Here is a 14,303-nt window from a genome sequence, read left to right as displayed (position 1 = left end):
TTGTCGGCGTGATTGATTAGTGTAGGTACTTTACCTACCCCATACCAAATTACATCATTCTAGTATTAATAGTTTTTGAGCTCGACCAAAAATAGAAAAACGGCCCATTCGTTTTTGAGTTTATTCATTGTAAGTAGATAAAGAAACAAAAATACAAGGTTTTTCTCTTTATACCTAAGTACTTAATACTTATTAGTATGGAAGAATGGACATGAATGCTTATGTTACGGCACCTAGATAGGTGTAGCCTATTTATGTTTCGCTAGACCTAGGTGCAGCCGGTCGCAGATCGTTGGTTAAACCCGTTAAACTTAATTGGGTCGGTTTGGTTACACCTTTTTTTTAATCCGGATCACTGAGACCGTATAAGGCGAGTTCGCAATACATTTGGTTCATTTGTTAACGGCTGTAAATTTAAGTAAATATTATTAATAACAATTTCTGTTGGTTTTAGCAAATGTGACAACGCAATAGATTGTCCGCAATACTACAGAGGCGTGCTGACTTATGCTTGTGGAGGCAGCGCATTATTGGGTATGCTCTCGCTTATCTTAGCAAAAATATCTCTAACACGTAAAACATGAGCATTTATGAGCATACACAAATGCTCTTGTCTACTAAATAAACGTATAAGATATTTATTTACTTGTTTTATTTCATTAATTTGCAACTCTGGTTTGTACATGCACAATGAGCCTAGGGTTGCCAGATGCCAGATCACCAAACCTAATAGCCGGACAGAACAGCCAACTTGGCCGGACATTTGGAAAAAACGCCGGACAACTTACCTACATTATTGAAAACTTAGTGTCAGTATTAATACGAGCAGAAACGAATCAATTAAAATCAATCAAATCAATTAAATGCTAATGAAATACCTATATTGCCAAATCTGTCTAAAGACAAAGTACTACTACTTACTTTATTCAGTAAAATTAAGTCATCAGTCAAAATTAAATGCGATGCTCATTACTGTGTACCTTAGTTATAGCAGTAGCGCCATCTGCGCTGAGCGTTGCATATTATGCCCTATTCCGTGGTGTATCATCGACCCATAGAGCAACACAGGTCTTCCGTAATACCCGTGTTGCTCTATGCATCGACCCTATAACGAGATACAGTAATGCCAACATTGTGAAACACACACGTCATTGGGATTTTAGTGATGCGACAAGTGTAAATTGAAAATTTTACGGATTTCACCTTTTTAGTCCTAAAACAAAAGCATAAACAGGCCAAGTGGGAGTTACAGTTCTCGGAGGAAGATTACGCAGGTGCAAACTCGTAGGTGTCTAGAAAAATATTATATAGGTAAAATATTAGCTAGTGTTAAATCTGTACAATTAGTTTGAGGTCCATATGGTTAACCACACATTCACACACAAATAAATAAAATTGAAGTGTCTGTCTGTAAAATCAAAATAACATTAAAAAAATAATATAAATTAATAATAATAGGAATAAAAGAAATTAACACAGTTGACTAAATAAAAAACGGTGGCCACTAAATTCCTTTTATTCCACTGTGACCACATTGTTTTATAGAACACTATAATACTTTCTACTAAAATTATGTATGTAGTGTGGGATAATCTGTTAAAATATGTTTTTAATTTTAGCTAAGAGATAAATCAATAAAAATGTGAGGCGGCGCTAGTGTGCGGGCGCGAAAGCGCCTTAAACGCATGTATTACGTATAGTGAGTGAGTGTACAGAACTTACGCTTGCTACCTCGCTAAATATAATAGTATTATTTTCACTAAAAATGTTTAATAGAAATAATAAAACTGTTATTGAAAATGTCAGATTTACTGATTTGCAATTCTTCATGCCCATCCCTATTTTTGCCAAGCAGCTAGCTGTTGCAGCAGGCAATATGGCTGTAGCTTTCGAGTTTCGCTGGTAGTGTGCGGTGCTCACAACGTTTACTAGTACTACGAAATATTTTCCGACGCCTTCAAAGTTTCACATTTGATTTTTTAGTGTTTATTCTTTCTGTTTATGTACTTTTAGTCAAAATTGTGTTGTGAAAATTCTGATTTTTCATTTCTGTCGTCACCAGAATTCATGCGACGACAAAATGGCGTCCCTTGACAGAATTTTACTGCAAAATAGTTTTTCATATTTCTTTGGAATTAAACATAGATATGTTGTTTAAAACAATGAAAAGTGTTTTCATAACTTTTTCTTCAATGAAATTTATGCAATTATCTAAAATTTCTTGCTAATTATATAAGTAATAGCGTGTTACTTTAATTTTCTGCAAAATGCTTTTGGTAAGTGTTTTTCATGTATTTTCTAAATTGTTTTGGTGTATTTGTTTATATTATTCAAGTTATTTGTCTTTAAATGCTTTAAGAATGTTCTGGAAGCTTTGGGTGTGGCCCTGTAAAGGAGAGATTTTTTAAGACGTAATACTGAATTTAAGGGTTTCTGTGATTGTTTACAATATATTTTGGTGTTTTTATGTATGAAAATATTCTTGTCCCACTGAAGAAGGTGATTCCATCGTTTCTTTGTTACGTAATCTTTCAATAGAGCACAAAGAAAATTATTTTTGAGATGGACCCATTTTAGCAAATTGGCTTTGAAATTGTGTCTTACCCAGGAAGAGAAATGGTTTGGAGGTTATGTTTCAACTATTTGTTCAATATGTACTACGTTTATTCTGTTCAAGTTCTACTTATTCGACAGAATTCAATTTTTTTCAAGTTTTGAATTTTGGTCTGTATTTCAGTATTTTTCTGTAATTTTTACGAATTTATTATGTTATAATTGAGGTTATGTTGTTATTGTATGTTTAACTTCACGTTAATCGTGAACCCATAGTATATTATAGTTGTATTTAGTTGAAATTAAAAGTTTTAATTAACCAGCCTTCAGGCAAGATGTATCGGAACAACCCAAGTTTGAAACTAAATTTCAACTCGGCAAGATGTGGCATGCAAGATATCATTATCTTGTTGCATTTACATGCATGCAAATTAACTATTAACAAATAATATCTTAATGTAATAGCTTGATGTGTCTTGCAGAAAATATGTATATTGGAAACATTGGTGTTATAATTACTTTAAAAATTTTTTTTTTTTAAATTTACTGATGTATGTGTAAATGTTCGTTAGATGGTATAGTACTTAAACCTCTTTAATTTTTTAATAAGTATCAATGTTCTTCTGTCTATAGAACGGATTCATGAATGAATCTGGCAGTGAGTCTACCAGCGAGAAAGGAGAAAAGAGTGATTCAAGTGGCTCGGGTTCTGGCAGTGAAAGGTAGGATTGTTTTCCAGTTATTAACGAACAATAATCACAATAATTTAATTCTATTTCTTTTTAATAATTAACTTCCAGTTTGGAAATGCCACATATATTTCCTCATTTTTTAGTGATAGTGGATCCAGTTCATCTGGGTCAGGTTCTGAAAAATCTTCAGCTGGAGATAGATCCCATCACAGTGATGATACCAAGTCCTCACCAAAACATAGCAATCCCAATTCTTCGAAATCTGATCACCATACAGATAAAGACAGTACTGGTGATGATTCACCATCAAAACCACAGTCTAGAAATAGTCATGGAAGAGTGAAATCAGACCTTTGGGAAGACAATCCGGATATATATGGTATCAGAAGATCTGCCAGGTCACGAAAAGAGCCTGACAGACTCAAACTAGCTGACAGTGATTCTAGTGAGAGGGGTAGAACTCACAGTCGAAAAAATAGGAAAAGAAGGTATGGAGCTAAACTTTTTTATTTTTTTCAGGTTTACTCCTATTTCATTGCTGAAAAGGAGTAGTATATAACTTCTTGATATTATTACTTTGTTTTAAAAATGTTTTCATTATTTCACATATTAGCTGCTAAACCGTTCTAGAGTACAGGTTTACTCACAATGTGTCATTTACTGGTGATTTACACCTTTATTTTTTTATACACAGGGCATGATTACAAATCACAGAATCTTGGTAATAAATGATTATGAATAATTTTCTAAATTAATTTTAGCAATTCATGGAATTCGGACTCATCAGACAGTGATAGTGACTTGAATGGGTCTCCACCACCACCCTCAAAACGACCTGGCCAAAGAAGTGTACCACTGAGAAAAAAGAAACCAGCCCGAAGAAGATTCACTAGTGAAGAAGATGAAAGTACTGAAGGCTCCGATGAGGAGGCAAAAAGGTAAGATACAAAAATATCTGTATTAAAATTAAAGTAGGTAAAAATTTTAAACACAGGTTAAACATAATGCATGCAGTTTCTCAATGCCATGTTATCAATTAAAAATTACAAAAATTTGTTAATATAACAGATATAATTTGGTTTCAGTCGAACAGCCACAAGACGCACAGGTGCTGCAGTTAGTTATAAAGAAGCTAGTGATGAACAAACTGATTCTTCAGACCTTTTGGAAGTAGAAGGTGAGGGTGATGCTGAAGCAGGCGAACCAGAGCCAGAGGAACACTGTGAAACTATAGAGAGGGTTCTTGGCTATAGACGTGGAAAGAAAGGAGGTATTTACTTGAGAATTTATTCCATTTTTGTTATTTTTTTGCTTATAATAAATATAATATTTTCACTACCATATTTTCTTGTGTGTGATTTACTGTTGTGAATTTGCATTTTGGTGCAAATAAAATATTGAATTTTAGCTAATGTCTTCTTATCATTGTGCAGTCACTGGCAATGTGACAACAGTGTATTATATAGAAGAAAATGGAGATCCCAATGAAGGATGTGATCCTAATGATGAAGAATCAACTGAACCACAGTACCTGATCAAATGGAAGGGATGGTCTCATATACACAATACATGGGAATCTGAAGCATCACTTAATGAACAAAAAGTTAAAGGCCTTAAAAAGTTAGAAAATTATATTAAGAAAGAAGCTGAATTATCATGGTGGAGACAACAGGCAGGTCCAGAGGATATAGACTATTATGAATGTCAAGCTGAATTACAACAAGAATTAGTAAAGACTTATAACAATGTAGAGAGAATAATAGGTGAATATTTTATTTATTTCTTACTTATAAAACCATGAACATTTGCCTAATTGGTGACTGTCTTGTTAGTATTGGTATTGCCACTAGTGGTTGCCCTCAGCTTCGCTCGCCTGTTTGATTTCTAGTTGTTTACTATATCAATCCAAATTTTATCAAAATCTGGAAAGGATTTGACAGACCAACTTGCGCATTTTAAATATTAGTATAGATTACATACATTAACAGGTCGGGAGGGCATTGCATTTAGCATAACATATGGTGTCTATTAAATTATTCAGATAATTTGTTGATTGAAGTGGCATTTCATAGGGCAAATACACTGTTACTGTTTATTTTCTGCAATTGTGCTGTAACCTAGAATAGATCTGTTTTAATAATTCAGTTTGTAAACAGATAAAGTTATACTTTTAATTGGCAGCGGAACAAACAAGGGAACTGGAAACTGGTGGAACTGCTCATGAGTATTTTTGCAAATGGGAGTCCCTTCCTTATGCGGATGCAACTTGGGAAGATTCAAGTCTTATTAACAGGAGATGGCCACTAGAAGTGGAGCATTTCAAGTACAGAGAGGCTGCTAAGACTACTCCTTCAAGACATTGTCCAGTCTTGAGAAGACGTCCCAAGTTTCATCAAGTCAAGGAACAGCCTGATTATATGGGCAAAGACCAGGTAATTTTTTTTATATTTCCTTTAGAAGAGAAGGTATATTTTTTATCCATTTTCATGAGTCAAGGTAATTTTTTGTATTGGATATCTTGTAAAAAATGTCAAGGCTTTTTGTAATTTAAAGTATAACTTTACATAAGGTGCCCAACATTTTAGTCATATACTTACTAACCCCTTTTTTAACTACAAGTTATAGGTACTTCTAAATATTAAACAAAATATGATGAAAATATCAAACATAACCTTTAAATGACCTTTTTTTGAGACCGTCATTTCATTCATTTAAAATATTCAGTTTTGTAATTATAAAAAAAAAAAAAATTGGTGAAAATTAGTACAAGGTATTTAATTTTATGTATCTTTTATATTTATTTATTCTCAATATTACTAATTCTATTGAAAATGCTCTTTGTTACATTTTTTACTATTTTAATTGAATAATTCAATAGGTATATATTTAAAATTCTTATGAACAAACTTTGATTAGATTGATATGATACATGTATAATATCTAAAAAATTGTGGCTCAATGCATGGTGCTCTAAATATGATGGAAGCCATTTGCTGAAGCTTGTGTATTGAAATCCAAATTGAAATACTGTTTGCAACGCCATCTAGACGCGAATTGCGAAAATATGTACTTTGAATTGTGCACATCTGCTTTTCCATGTTGTACTACTTTGCCTCCATGATGTACTACTTCGATATATTGCGTTTAGATGGCGTTGATGTATATTGTAAACAATTTAGTTATTTATTTGTTTTATTTCCAGACATACACATTGAGAGATTATCAGATGGATGGGTTGAATTGGATGATACATTCCTGGTGTAAAGATAACTCTGTCATCCTTGCTGATGAAATGGGTTTAGGTAAAACTATACAAGTAAGTTAAAACTTTTTGAATTATTTTAATTACAGTATAATTTAAATATTTTATAAAATTGTCCATTGGAAAACATATTCTTCTAAGTTTGAAACTGATATTGTATATTGTATTAATGATAAAGTTAATTTTATTTAATATTGTTTATTTCAGACTATTTGTTTTCTCTACTACCTCTTCAAAACTCAACAGTTATATGGACCATTCCTATGTGTTGTACCTCTAAGTACTATGACAGCGTGGCAAAGAGAATTCCAGCAATGGGCGCCTGATATTAACGTAGTCACATATATTGGTGACGTTGTTAGCAGAGATATTGTAAGTTGATAGTTGTATAATTGAAAAAATAGATAATGTTTTGAATGCGTTACTAAATATTAATGCTATTATTATTTTTTCAGATACGCCAGTTTGAATGGAGTTTTGCAAGTTCTAAAAGACTCAAGTTTAATGCAATTTTAACTACATACGAAATTCTACTCAAAGACAGACAATTTTTGAGATCATTTAGTTGGGCATGTCTACTTGTTGATGAAGCGCATAGATTAAAAAACGATGACTCATTATTGTATAAGGCTCTAAAGGAATTTGACACAAATCATCGCCTACTAGTCACTGGTACTCCTTTACAAAATTCTCTGAAGGAGTTATGGGCACTTCTTCACTTTATTATGCCTTACAAGTAAGTATAAATTATTCATTAGACATAAAATTATCCATATTATATACTAATATTACAACTGTCAAGTGTTGTCAAAACGGATCTTGGGATTTTGGTGATTTTTGGTGTCGAGATAGTTGGAGAGCTGAAGAGTAACTTATGGCCGTGTGCGGAGCGTCGGGCAACAGCTAGTGATATTATTAAATTCTATTGTACAATAATGTTTTAAATTTCTAGGTTTGAATCTTGGGAAGATTTCGAAAAAGATCATGAAGATGCTGCAACCAAAGGATATGAAAAGTTACATAAACAATTGGAACCTTTTATTTTACGACGACAGAAAAAAGACGTGGAAAAGTCTTTGCCTGCTAAAGTGGAACAAATATTGAGGGTGGAAATGACTTCAATTCAGAAACAATACTACAAATGGATCCTCACAAAGAATTATAGTGCCTTGCGCAAAGGAGTGAAAGGATCCATAAACACGTTTATAAACATTGTGATAGAACTGAAGAAGTGTTGTAATCATGCACTTTTGACTAAACCTGAAGATTTTGAATCCAGAGCATCGCTAGCCACAACAGATGCTGTTGAAAAACTTCTGAGAGGCTCAGGAAAATTACTCCTATTAGATAAACTTCTCTGCAGGCTAAAAGAGACTGGCCACAGAGTATTGATATTTTCTCAAATGGTCAGGATGTTGGACATATTGGCTGAATATTTACAAAGGAGACATTTTCCGTTCCAACGCCTCGATGGTAGTATAAAAGGGGAAATAAGAAAGCAGGCTCTAGACCATTTTAATGCTGAAGGATCTCAAGATTTTTGCTTCTTATTATCGACGCGTGCCGGTGGGTTGGGCATCAATTTAGCGACAGCAGATACCGTCATTATTTTTGACTCTGACTGGAATCCTCAAAATGATTTGCAAGCACAGGCTCGGGCGCATAGAATTGGGCAAAAAAATCAAGTGAGTAATTTTGAAACTTAACTTTAGCATCGTTTTATGCGGTTTTCTGGGAAAATTCTGAAAAGTAAATTTGTAAACATAATTGCTATGCATGCTCTTACCAATAATATTTTGCAGGTCAATATTTACCGATTAGTCACAGCAAGATCAGTAGAAGAAGATATTGTAGAAAGAGCTAAAAGAAAGATGGTTTTAGATCATCTGGTCATTCAAAGGATGGATACGACTGGCAGAACTGTGCTCAATAAGAGGGACGGGGCTACTGCTACTACTGCCAATAACCCATTCAACAAAGAGGATTTGAATGCCATTCTTAAATTTGGTGCTGAAGAATTGTTCAAAGATGACGAGGAGAATGACGAGGACCCTGTCGTAAGTACATTTGTATATAAATCTTATCAAATTTCAATTCATCAGTTTCCAAGTTTTTCTTTTTTATGTTTAAGTCCTTATAATTCGAACGGAAATATAGGGCAATTATTTAATGGCAGGCATAAATCAACATCTTCCATGAATACTTAATAGCTCACATTGTTTTATTTATTATTTACATTACTTAATGGGAATTTAAAAAGTTACTAGTTTCTGTAGAGACATATATATCTTTTATTTAATTGTAACCTGTTTTTAGTGTGATATTGATGAAATTCTGCAACGGGCAGAAACGCGGGACGAAGGCCCGACGATGGCTGGCGATGAATTGTTGTCCGCGTTCAAAGTCGCCAGCTTTGCCTTCGACGAAGAAAAAGCTGTTATGGAAGTCAAGAAAGAATCTGTGGAAGAGGAAACCAAAGACTGGGTAAGCAATAATAATAAATTATTTATTGTTATTATTACCGAGTATTACTGGCAGTTTAATAAATACATTAGCGTAATGGTTTATTATTTATATGTAATTTTAAATTTTTTGTAAATAGGATTCATATTTTATTATTTTATTTATTTTTAATTTGCAGGATGATATTATACCAGAGAATGTGCGCAACACTATTGCAGAGCAAGAGAAAAATAAGGAAATGGAAGATTTGTACTTACCACCAAGAAGGAAAAACTTACAACAGAATAACGCCGATGAAAGTGAGTTCCTAATTCAATTATATTTTGTATATGGGTCTATTTTATGATTAAGTGCAACGCACGGAGATGATGTTTGTTCTGATTGTTTTGTTTACATAGTAGATATATAAGTGTATATTTGTTACTATAATTGTCCCTATTCTAACTACCTATCATACAATCTCAATAGCCTACAATAAATCTTTATCATACGTCAAACATATACTTTTGACTGTTGTACTTTTGATCGAGTTTAATGACCTTTTAAGTGGAATATAATAGTAAATACAAATGTTTCAGAAGGAGGTAGGTCGCGGCGGACGGGCGAGGGCGGCGCGGAGGGCGAGGCGGAGGGTGAGGCCGACAGCGACGCCTCGTACGAGGTCAGCGCCGACGACGACCGTCCGCGCAAGCGTGGTCGCCCACCCGCCTCGCATCGGGAGAAGATCAAGGGATTCACCGACCAGGAGGTACGAACAGTGATTTGTTTGATGAAATTTCAGAAATGTCCTGCTAGTAGTTAAATTCTATCCCCGGAACTACGCTCCCCTGCCAAATTTGAAATTAAAACTAAGATAAGACCATTATCTCATATTCATTCTATAGAGGAAGAACTAAATTTAATCGTAATCTGTTCAGTAATATTATGAAAAAGATCTCAAACACTCAAATGTATAATATTAGTAAGAAGATACACCTTCGTATAATATTAGTAAGAAGATACACCTTCGTGACCAAATAATTTTAAACAAATGCTCCAAAATTTTAATTAATACATATACTACCTTATTGAAATACTCGTTAATTATTACAGATTCGGCGTTTCGTAAAGAGCTACAAAAAGTTTTCTGCGCCGTCGAAACATCTGGATAGCATAGCTTGCGATGCTGAACTCCAAGAGAAGCCTTTAGCAGAACTCAAGAAATTAGGAGAGATGCTGGAGGAAAGATGTAAAGCAGTGTTGAATGACACATCCGAAGCAGCCAGTAAGTTCTATATTTTTTTAAAAATAAAGAGCTGTGAAAGTTATGCTATGAACTGCTATTTCACAAGATACTTATAGATCTCTGTTAGTATGACGTTTACATGCTGATTTGTGTGGTTCATTATTTGTTTATATATCACACTTGATCCTGTGGGAAATCTGTGACATTTTTATTTTGTTTTCAGATGAACCTAGTGAGGGTAAGAAAAATGCAAGAAAAACATTCAAGCTTGGTGGTGTACCGGTAAATGCTAAGACAATGGCTGCTTGCTTGGAGGAACTTGCGCCTTTAGATGTTTTCTTGCCAGATACAAAAGAAGAGAGATTAAAATGGCAGTTAGACTTCAGGTAAATAAATAAATAATGATTTATGTATTGATCTGTATAATTTAGTAATATTCGTGTTACATAGGTAAATAACTTACAATTTTTTTCAGAACAAGGCCTGCTAATTTTGATTGTGAATGGGGAGTTCCGGATGATTCTAAATTGCTTGCAGGTATATACCAATATGGTATGGGTTCGTGGGAAGCTATTAAAATGGATTCTTCATTTGAAATAGGAGATAAAATCTTGACCAATGAAGACAAGAAACCTCAAGCGAAACATTTGCAATCACGCGCCGAGTATTTGTTAAAAGTCATAAAGAAATTGTTAGACCAGAAGAATGGTAAGCAAAAACAGAAAAAGCCACGAATGAAAAGAGGGAACAAAGAACCTGTCACAAAAGATATTGTCGAAGATGATGGTAGTTCTGCAGATGAAAAGAAAGGAAAGACTGCTAAAAATGATAAATCAGATAAGGTATAATGTCTTGTAACCTCAAATGCTTGAAGACATTTTTGTAATAAATTTTAGATGCTTTTAATACTTATATTTTTTATTTTAGGGTAAATTAAAATTAGAAGATATATCTACTCACGACGAGACTTCAAACGATAAAAAAGACAGAGATAAGAAGCGCACGAGGAAAGATAGCAATCGGCCTAAAGGCGAAAAAGTGAAAGGGCGGAAGAAACCAGCGGGACCCATGCATTTCACTGCCAACAACGAGCCTAGAGCCCTAGAAGTGCTCGGGGATCTTCATCCTTCAGTGTTTGAGGAAGTTAGTTTTATTATTCTTCATATTTCATATACAGTCTACATTAAGGAATTGATGGACCAGACTCCCAATAGTAAATTTAATAAAACATTGTCTTAACAATTTTCTTTCTTTCAGTGCAAGGAGAAAATGAGGCCAGTAAAAAAAGCCCTGAGAGCTCTTGATAACCCTGATCAAACATTGTCAGAGTCAGAACAAGTAACCAGAACACGAACTTGCCTTGCACAAATAGGTAACCAGATAGATATATGTTTGGAGGCGTATCCAGACCCTGAGAAGAAAGTTGAATGGAGAAGTAATCTCTGGTATTTTGTGTCGAAATTTACGAATTTTGATGCAAAACAATTGTACAAATTGTATAAATATGGTCTCAAAAAGACTGAAGGTAAACCAAAAGCTGGAAAACACAAAGAAAACTTGAAGGTATTTTTCGTTATACTTATCGATATCGTAGTTTTTAATATTAATCAACAACATTTGTAATCTTATTTTGTTATGTTTTCAGGCAAACAATAGGAATAATCACAATTCTAACAATCATGTAAAATCAAATAAACGGGAACTGAAGAATGACGAAGCCAATGAAAAGAAAGAGAAAAGATTAAAAGTTGAAAAGAGAGAGAAACCAGAAAAAACTAATGATAAAATACCACACTCTTCTGGAGTTAAACGAAAGCTGGAGGAGGGAGAGTGTGACCCAGAATCCAATGAGAATAAACGACATGAAAGGTAAGATAGGCCTAATCAAATCATATTAACTTTAATGTTAACATCATACTATTTATGCATCATAATTCACTACCATTGTTTATTTCACCACCACCATCGTTCATTATAATCGCTCACCTGCTTGATTAGCCTGATTTCTAGTCTTTAACCTCATTAGCTAACCTCCTCGTAAGCTCACCACCATATCGCTTCTTCCATCCCTGCAGACATAAACACAAGCACAAGGATCGCAAGGATAGAGATAGGAGCCTGAAGCGGGACGATTTGATGTACAGAGAGCGGCGGACGGAGCGCTCGCGGGACCGGGAGCGGGACCGGGACCGAGAGCGGGACCGCGAGCGAGAGCGGGACCGCGGCGAGCGCTCGCGGGACCGGGAGCGCACGCGGCGGGACAGCGGCGGCCCGGGCCCGGCGCGTCCGCGCGGGCCCTACGCGGCGCCGCACGCCGACCACGCCGCCTGGACGCCCCCCGCCTACCCCGGCCCTCGCCAGGACCCGCGCTACCGTCCCGACCGTAACCCCCGCCCTCACGATAAAAGACGGTTAGCTATGTTTATTTACTAAACGATAAAAAATATACCTATTTATTGCTAAACGTTTCTTATTACATAATACACAATGTATCTCACACCATATTAATCGTAATATATAAGTCTGCTTGCTGCACAATGAGCAACCAACCATCGAGTTTGAACTTGCCTGAATTTGAATCTTTCAAAAATAATAAATGTGACACATGTGTCAAAAAGATGTGCTCTTTAATTTCGTCCTTGATTTGTAGAAGTAAAAACATTCAGGAATGATTTTAATTCTGGACGGACACCTTCGCCAAGAGATTATGGTTAACTAAGGCTAGGTTAAGGAACACGTTAGAAGAATCTTCAAAAAGCCTTTCTACTATTTAGCATGTAACAAATCGTCTAAAATTCTAATGGTATAACTGCAGGTATGGCGTCGGTGGATTCGGCGGCATGGCAGGGCCTTACGGCGCATACTACGATGGCACCACGATGCCGAGCGGTATGGGCTTTCCCCCCGTGCGGCCCTACCAGGACGACTGGCGGGGATACCCCGCAGACTATCCCTACGAGGAGCGCGACTATGAGCGTGAGGTGTATAGGAGGGACTATGATCGGCGTGCGCCTCCCACTTAGACAAGCCGAAAGTAGATATAGGGTTCTTGTAAATAAGTGTATTTCTTTTGTAAATAGTATGTAGTCTGTAGTAGATCTCTTTCCGTGGACGCTGGTTTGACCGTAAACTGTAAAGTGTAAGTGACAAAATAGTGCTGTGGTTTTTATCTATGTGATAAGCAAAGCGCATCGATTTCAAATAGAGACGTTTATTATTATTGTGACTGTGTTTTATAAGTAAGACTGTATAGCAAATTTATTTATTACCGAATCTGTCGATTGATTGTTGATGTACAGATTTTAGACTAAATACCAATATTTTTTTTATATTAACTCAATTTTGTTGCCAATTTTACTGGTTTTAAATAATATTTTTTTAAATCTGTAATCTGATTTTCTATTTATTTCAAGCCTATTAAATGATTTATGTAATTATCTTGGCAGAAACACAGGTGATATAAACATAGGTCTTAGTAAATGTACAAAATTTAGCTATTGTTAGTAAGTTTGCATATAATTCAGAATCATGTGCAATTTCAGAAAATTGTGTATAGCTTAGAGAGGGGCACATAAAATTTGTCATTGCATTTTTGGCAGTGAACAGGAAAGAGTTTGATTTGTGCATTCATTTCTCATTCTACATGCATTTCCGAGTCTCGGATGGACTCGTACAGTCCTATTTTTATACATTATGTAAAGTCTTATTCTCTGTTACATGCGTTATGTTATGTAATAAGAGTTAACGTCTTAATGGTTATATACCATGATAATAAACATATTAAAGTTGAATATTTGTATTATTTCTATTCTCACTCATCACCGCATGTTATTATCGCGAAGCGCGGGGTCAGCGTAAAACAGTTATTTTCCAACCGGCCGCCTGCCTGACGTCAACCCATTGGCATGGGTATTGTTACCAATTAGTGGCCTGGCCGGCTAAGGGGACATTTCTATTATCCGTACCTTTATTATACTAAAACTAATAATTTGATATTGTAAGATATTGGTAATAAATTATAAATAGACAATATGTTTTAAGGGTTCCGCACGTTTTTTTGTTAAAAACGGGTGACTTGTCCGTCTAATCAAGACCTCTCGGGAGGTGT

The 14,303-nt window shown here is 35.1% G+C and overlaps 2 protein-coding genes across 6 annotated transcripts in view; both read left to right on the top strand.

The window, feature by feature from the left end:
- LOC128680746 (major facilitator superfamily domain-containing protein 12-like) overlaps positions 1-641 on the top strand; it is a 99,751-nt gene extending 99,110 nt beyond the window's left edge. For all 3 annotated transcript variants that reach the window (XM_053764127.1, XM_053764143.2, XM_053764135.2), the window contains one exon: positions 455-641. In XM_053764127.1, coding sequence (XP_053620102.1) covers positions 455-584 — 130 coding nt within the window. In that variant the 3' untranslated portion in view covers positions 585-641. The remainder of the gene's footprint in view (positions 1-454) is intronic.
- A 1,220-nt stretch (positions 642-1,861) lies between these two features.
- Chd1 (Chromodomain-helicase-DNA-binding protein 1) lies at positions 1,862-13,986 on the top strand. Of its 3 annotated transcripts, none has more exons than XM_053756353.2 (23): positions 1,862-2,276; positions 3,187-3,275; positions 3,389-3,733; positions 4,007-4,183; positions 4,331-4,515; positions 4,679-5,008; positions 5,427-5,677; positions 6,448-6,561; positions 6,715-6,879; positions 6,963-7,243; positions 7,460-8,192; positions 8,310-8,564; positions 8,824-8,991; positions 9,149-9,269; positions 9,549-9,718; positions 10,063-10,234; positions 10,419-10,581; positions 10,671-11,037; positions 11,123-11,338; positions 11,453-11,758; positions 11,841-12,064; positions 12,340-12,606; positions 13,011-13,986. In XM_053756353.2, exons 1-23 carry the CDS (start codon positions 2,268-2,270, stop codon positions 13,216-13,218), a joined length of 5,316 nt encoding a protein of 1,771 aa, XP_053612328.1. In that variant the 5' UTR covers positions 1,862-2,267; the 3' UTR covers positions 13,219-13,986. The 3 variants fall into 3 exon arrangements, with proteins under 3 accessions (XP_053612328.1, XP_053612318.1, XP_053612336.1); XM_053756343.1 differs by having other exon boundaries at positions 12,271-12,606; XM_053756361.2 differs by having other exon boundaries at positions 1,868-2,276; positions 4,654-5,008; positions 12,271-12,606.
- The last annotated feature ends 317 nt before the right edge of the window (positions 13,987-14,303 follow it).

The sequence above is a fragment of the Plodia interpunctella genome, chromosome 2 (assembly GCF_027563975.2).
Source record: "Plodia interpunctella isolate USDA-ARS_2022_Savannah chromosome 2, ilPloInte3.2, whole genome shotgun sequence".
Lineage (NCBI taxonomy): Eukaryota > Metazoa > Arthropoda > Insecta > Lepidoptera > Pyralidae > Plodia > Plodia interpunctella.
Note: the sequence above shows the minus strand (reverse complement) of the source record. Positions and strands in the feature narration are given on the sequence as shown.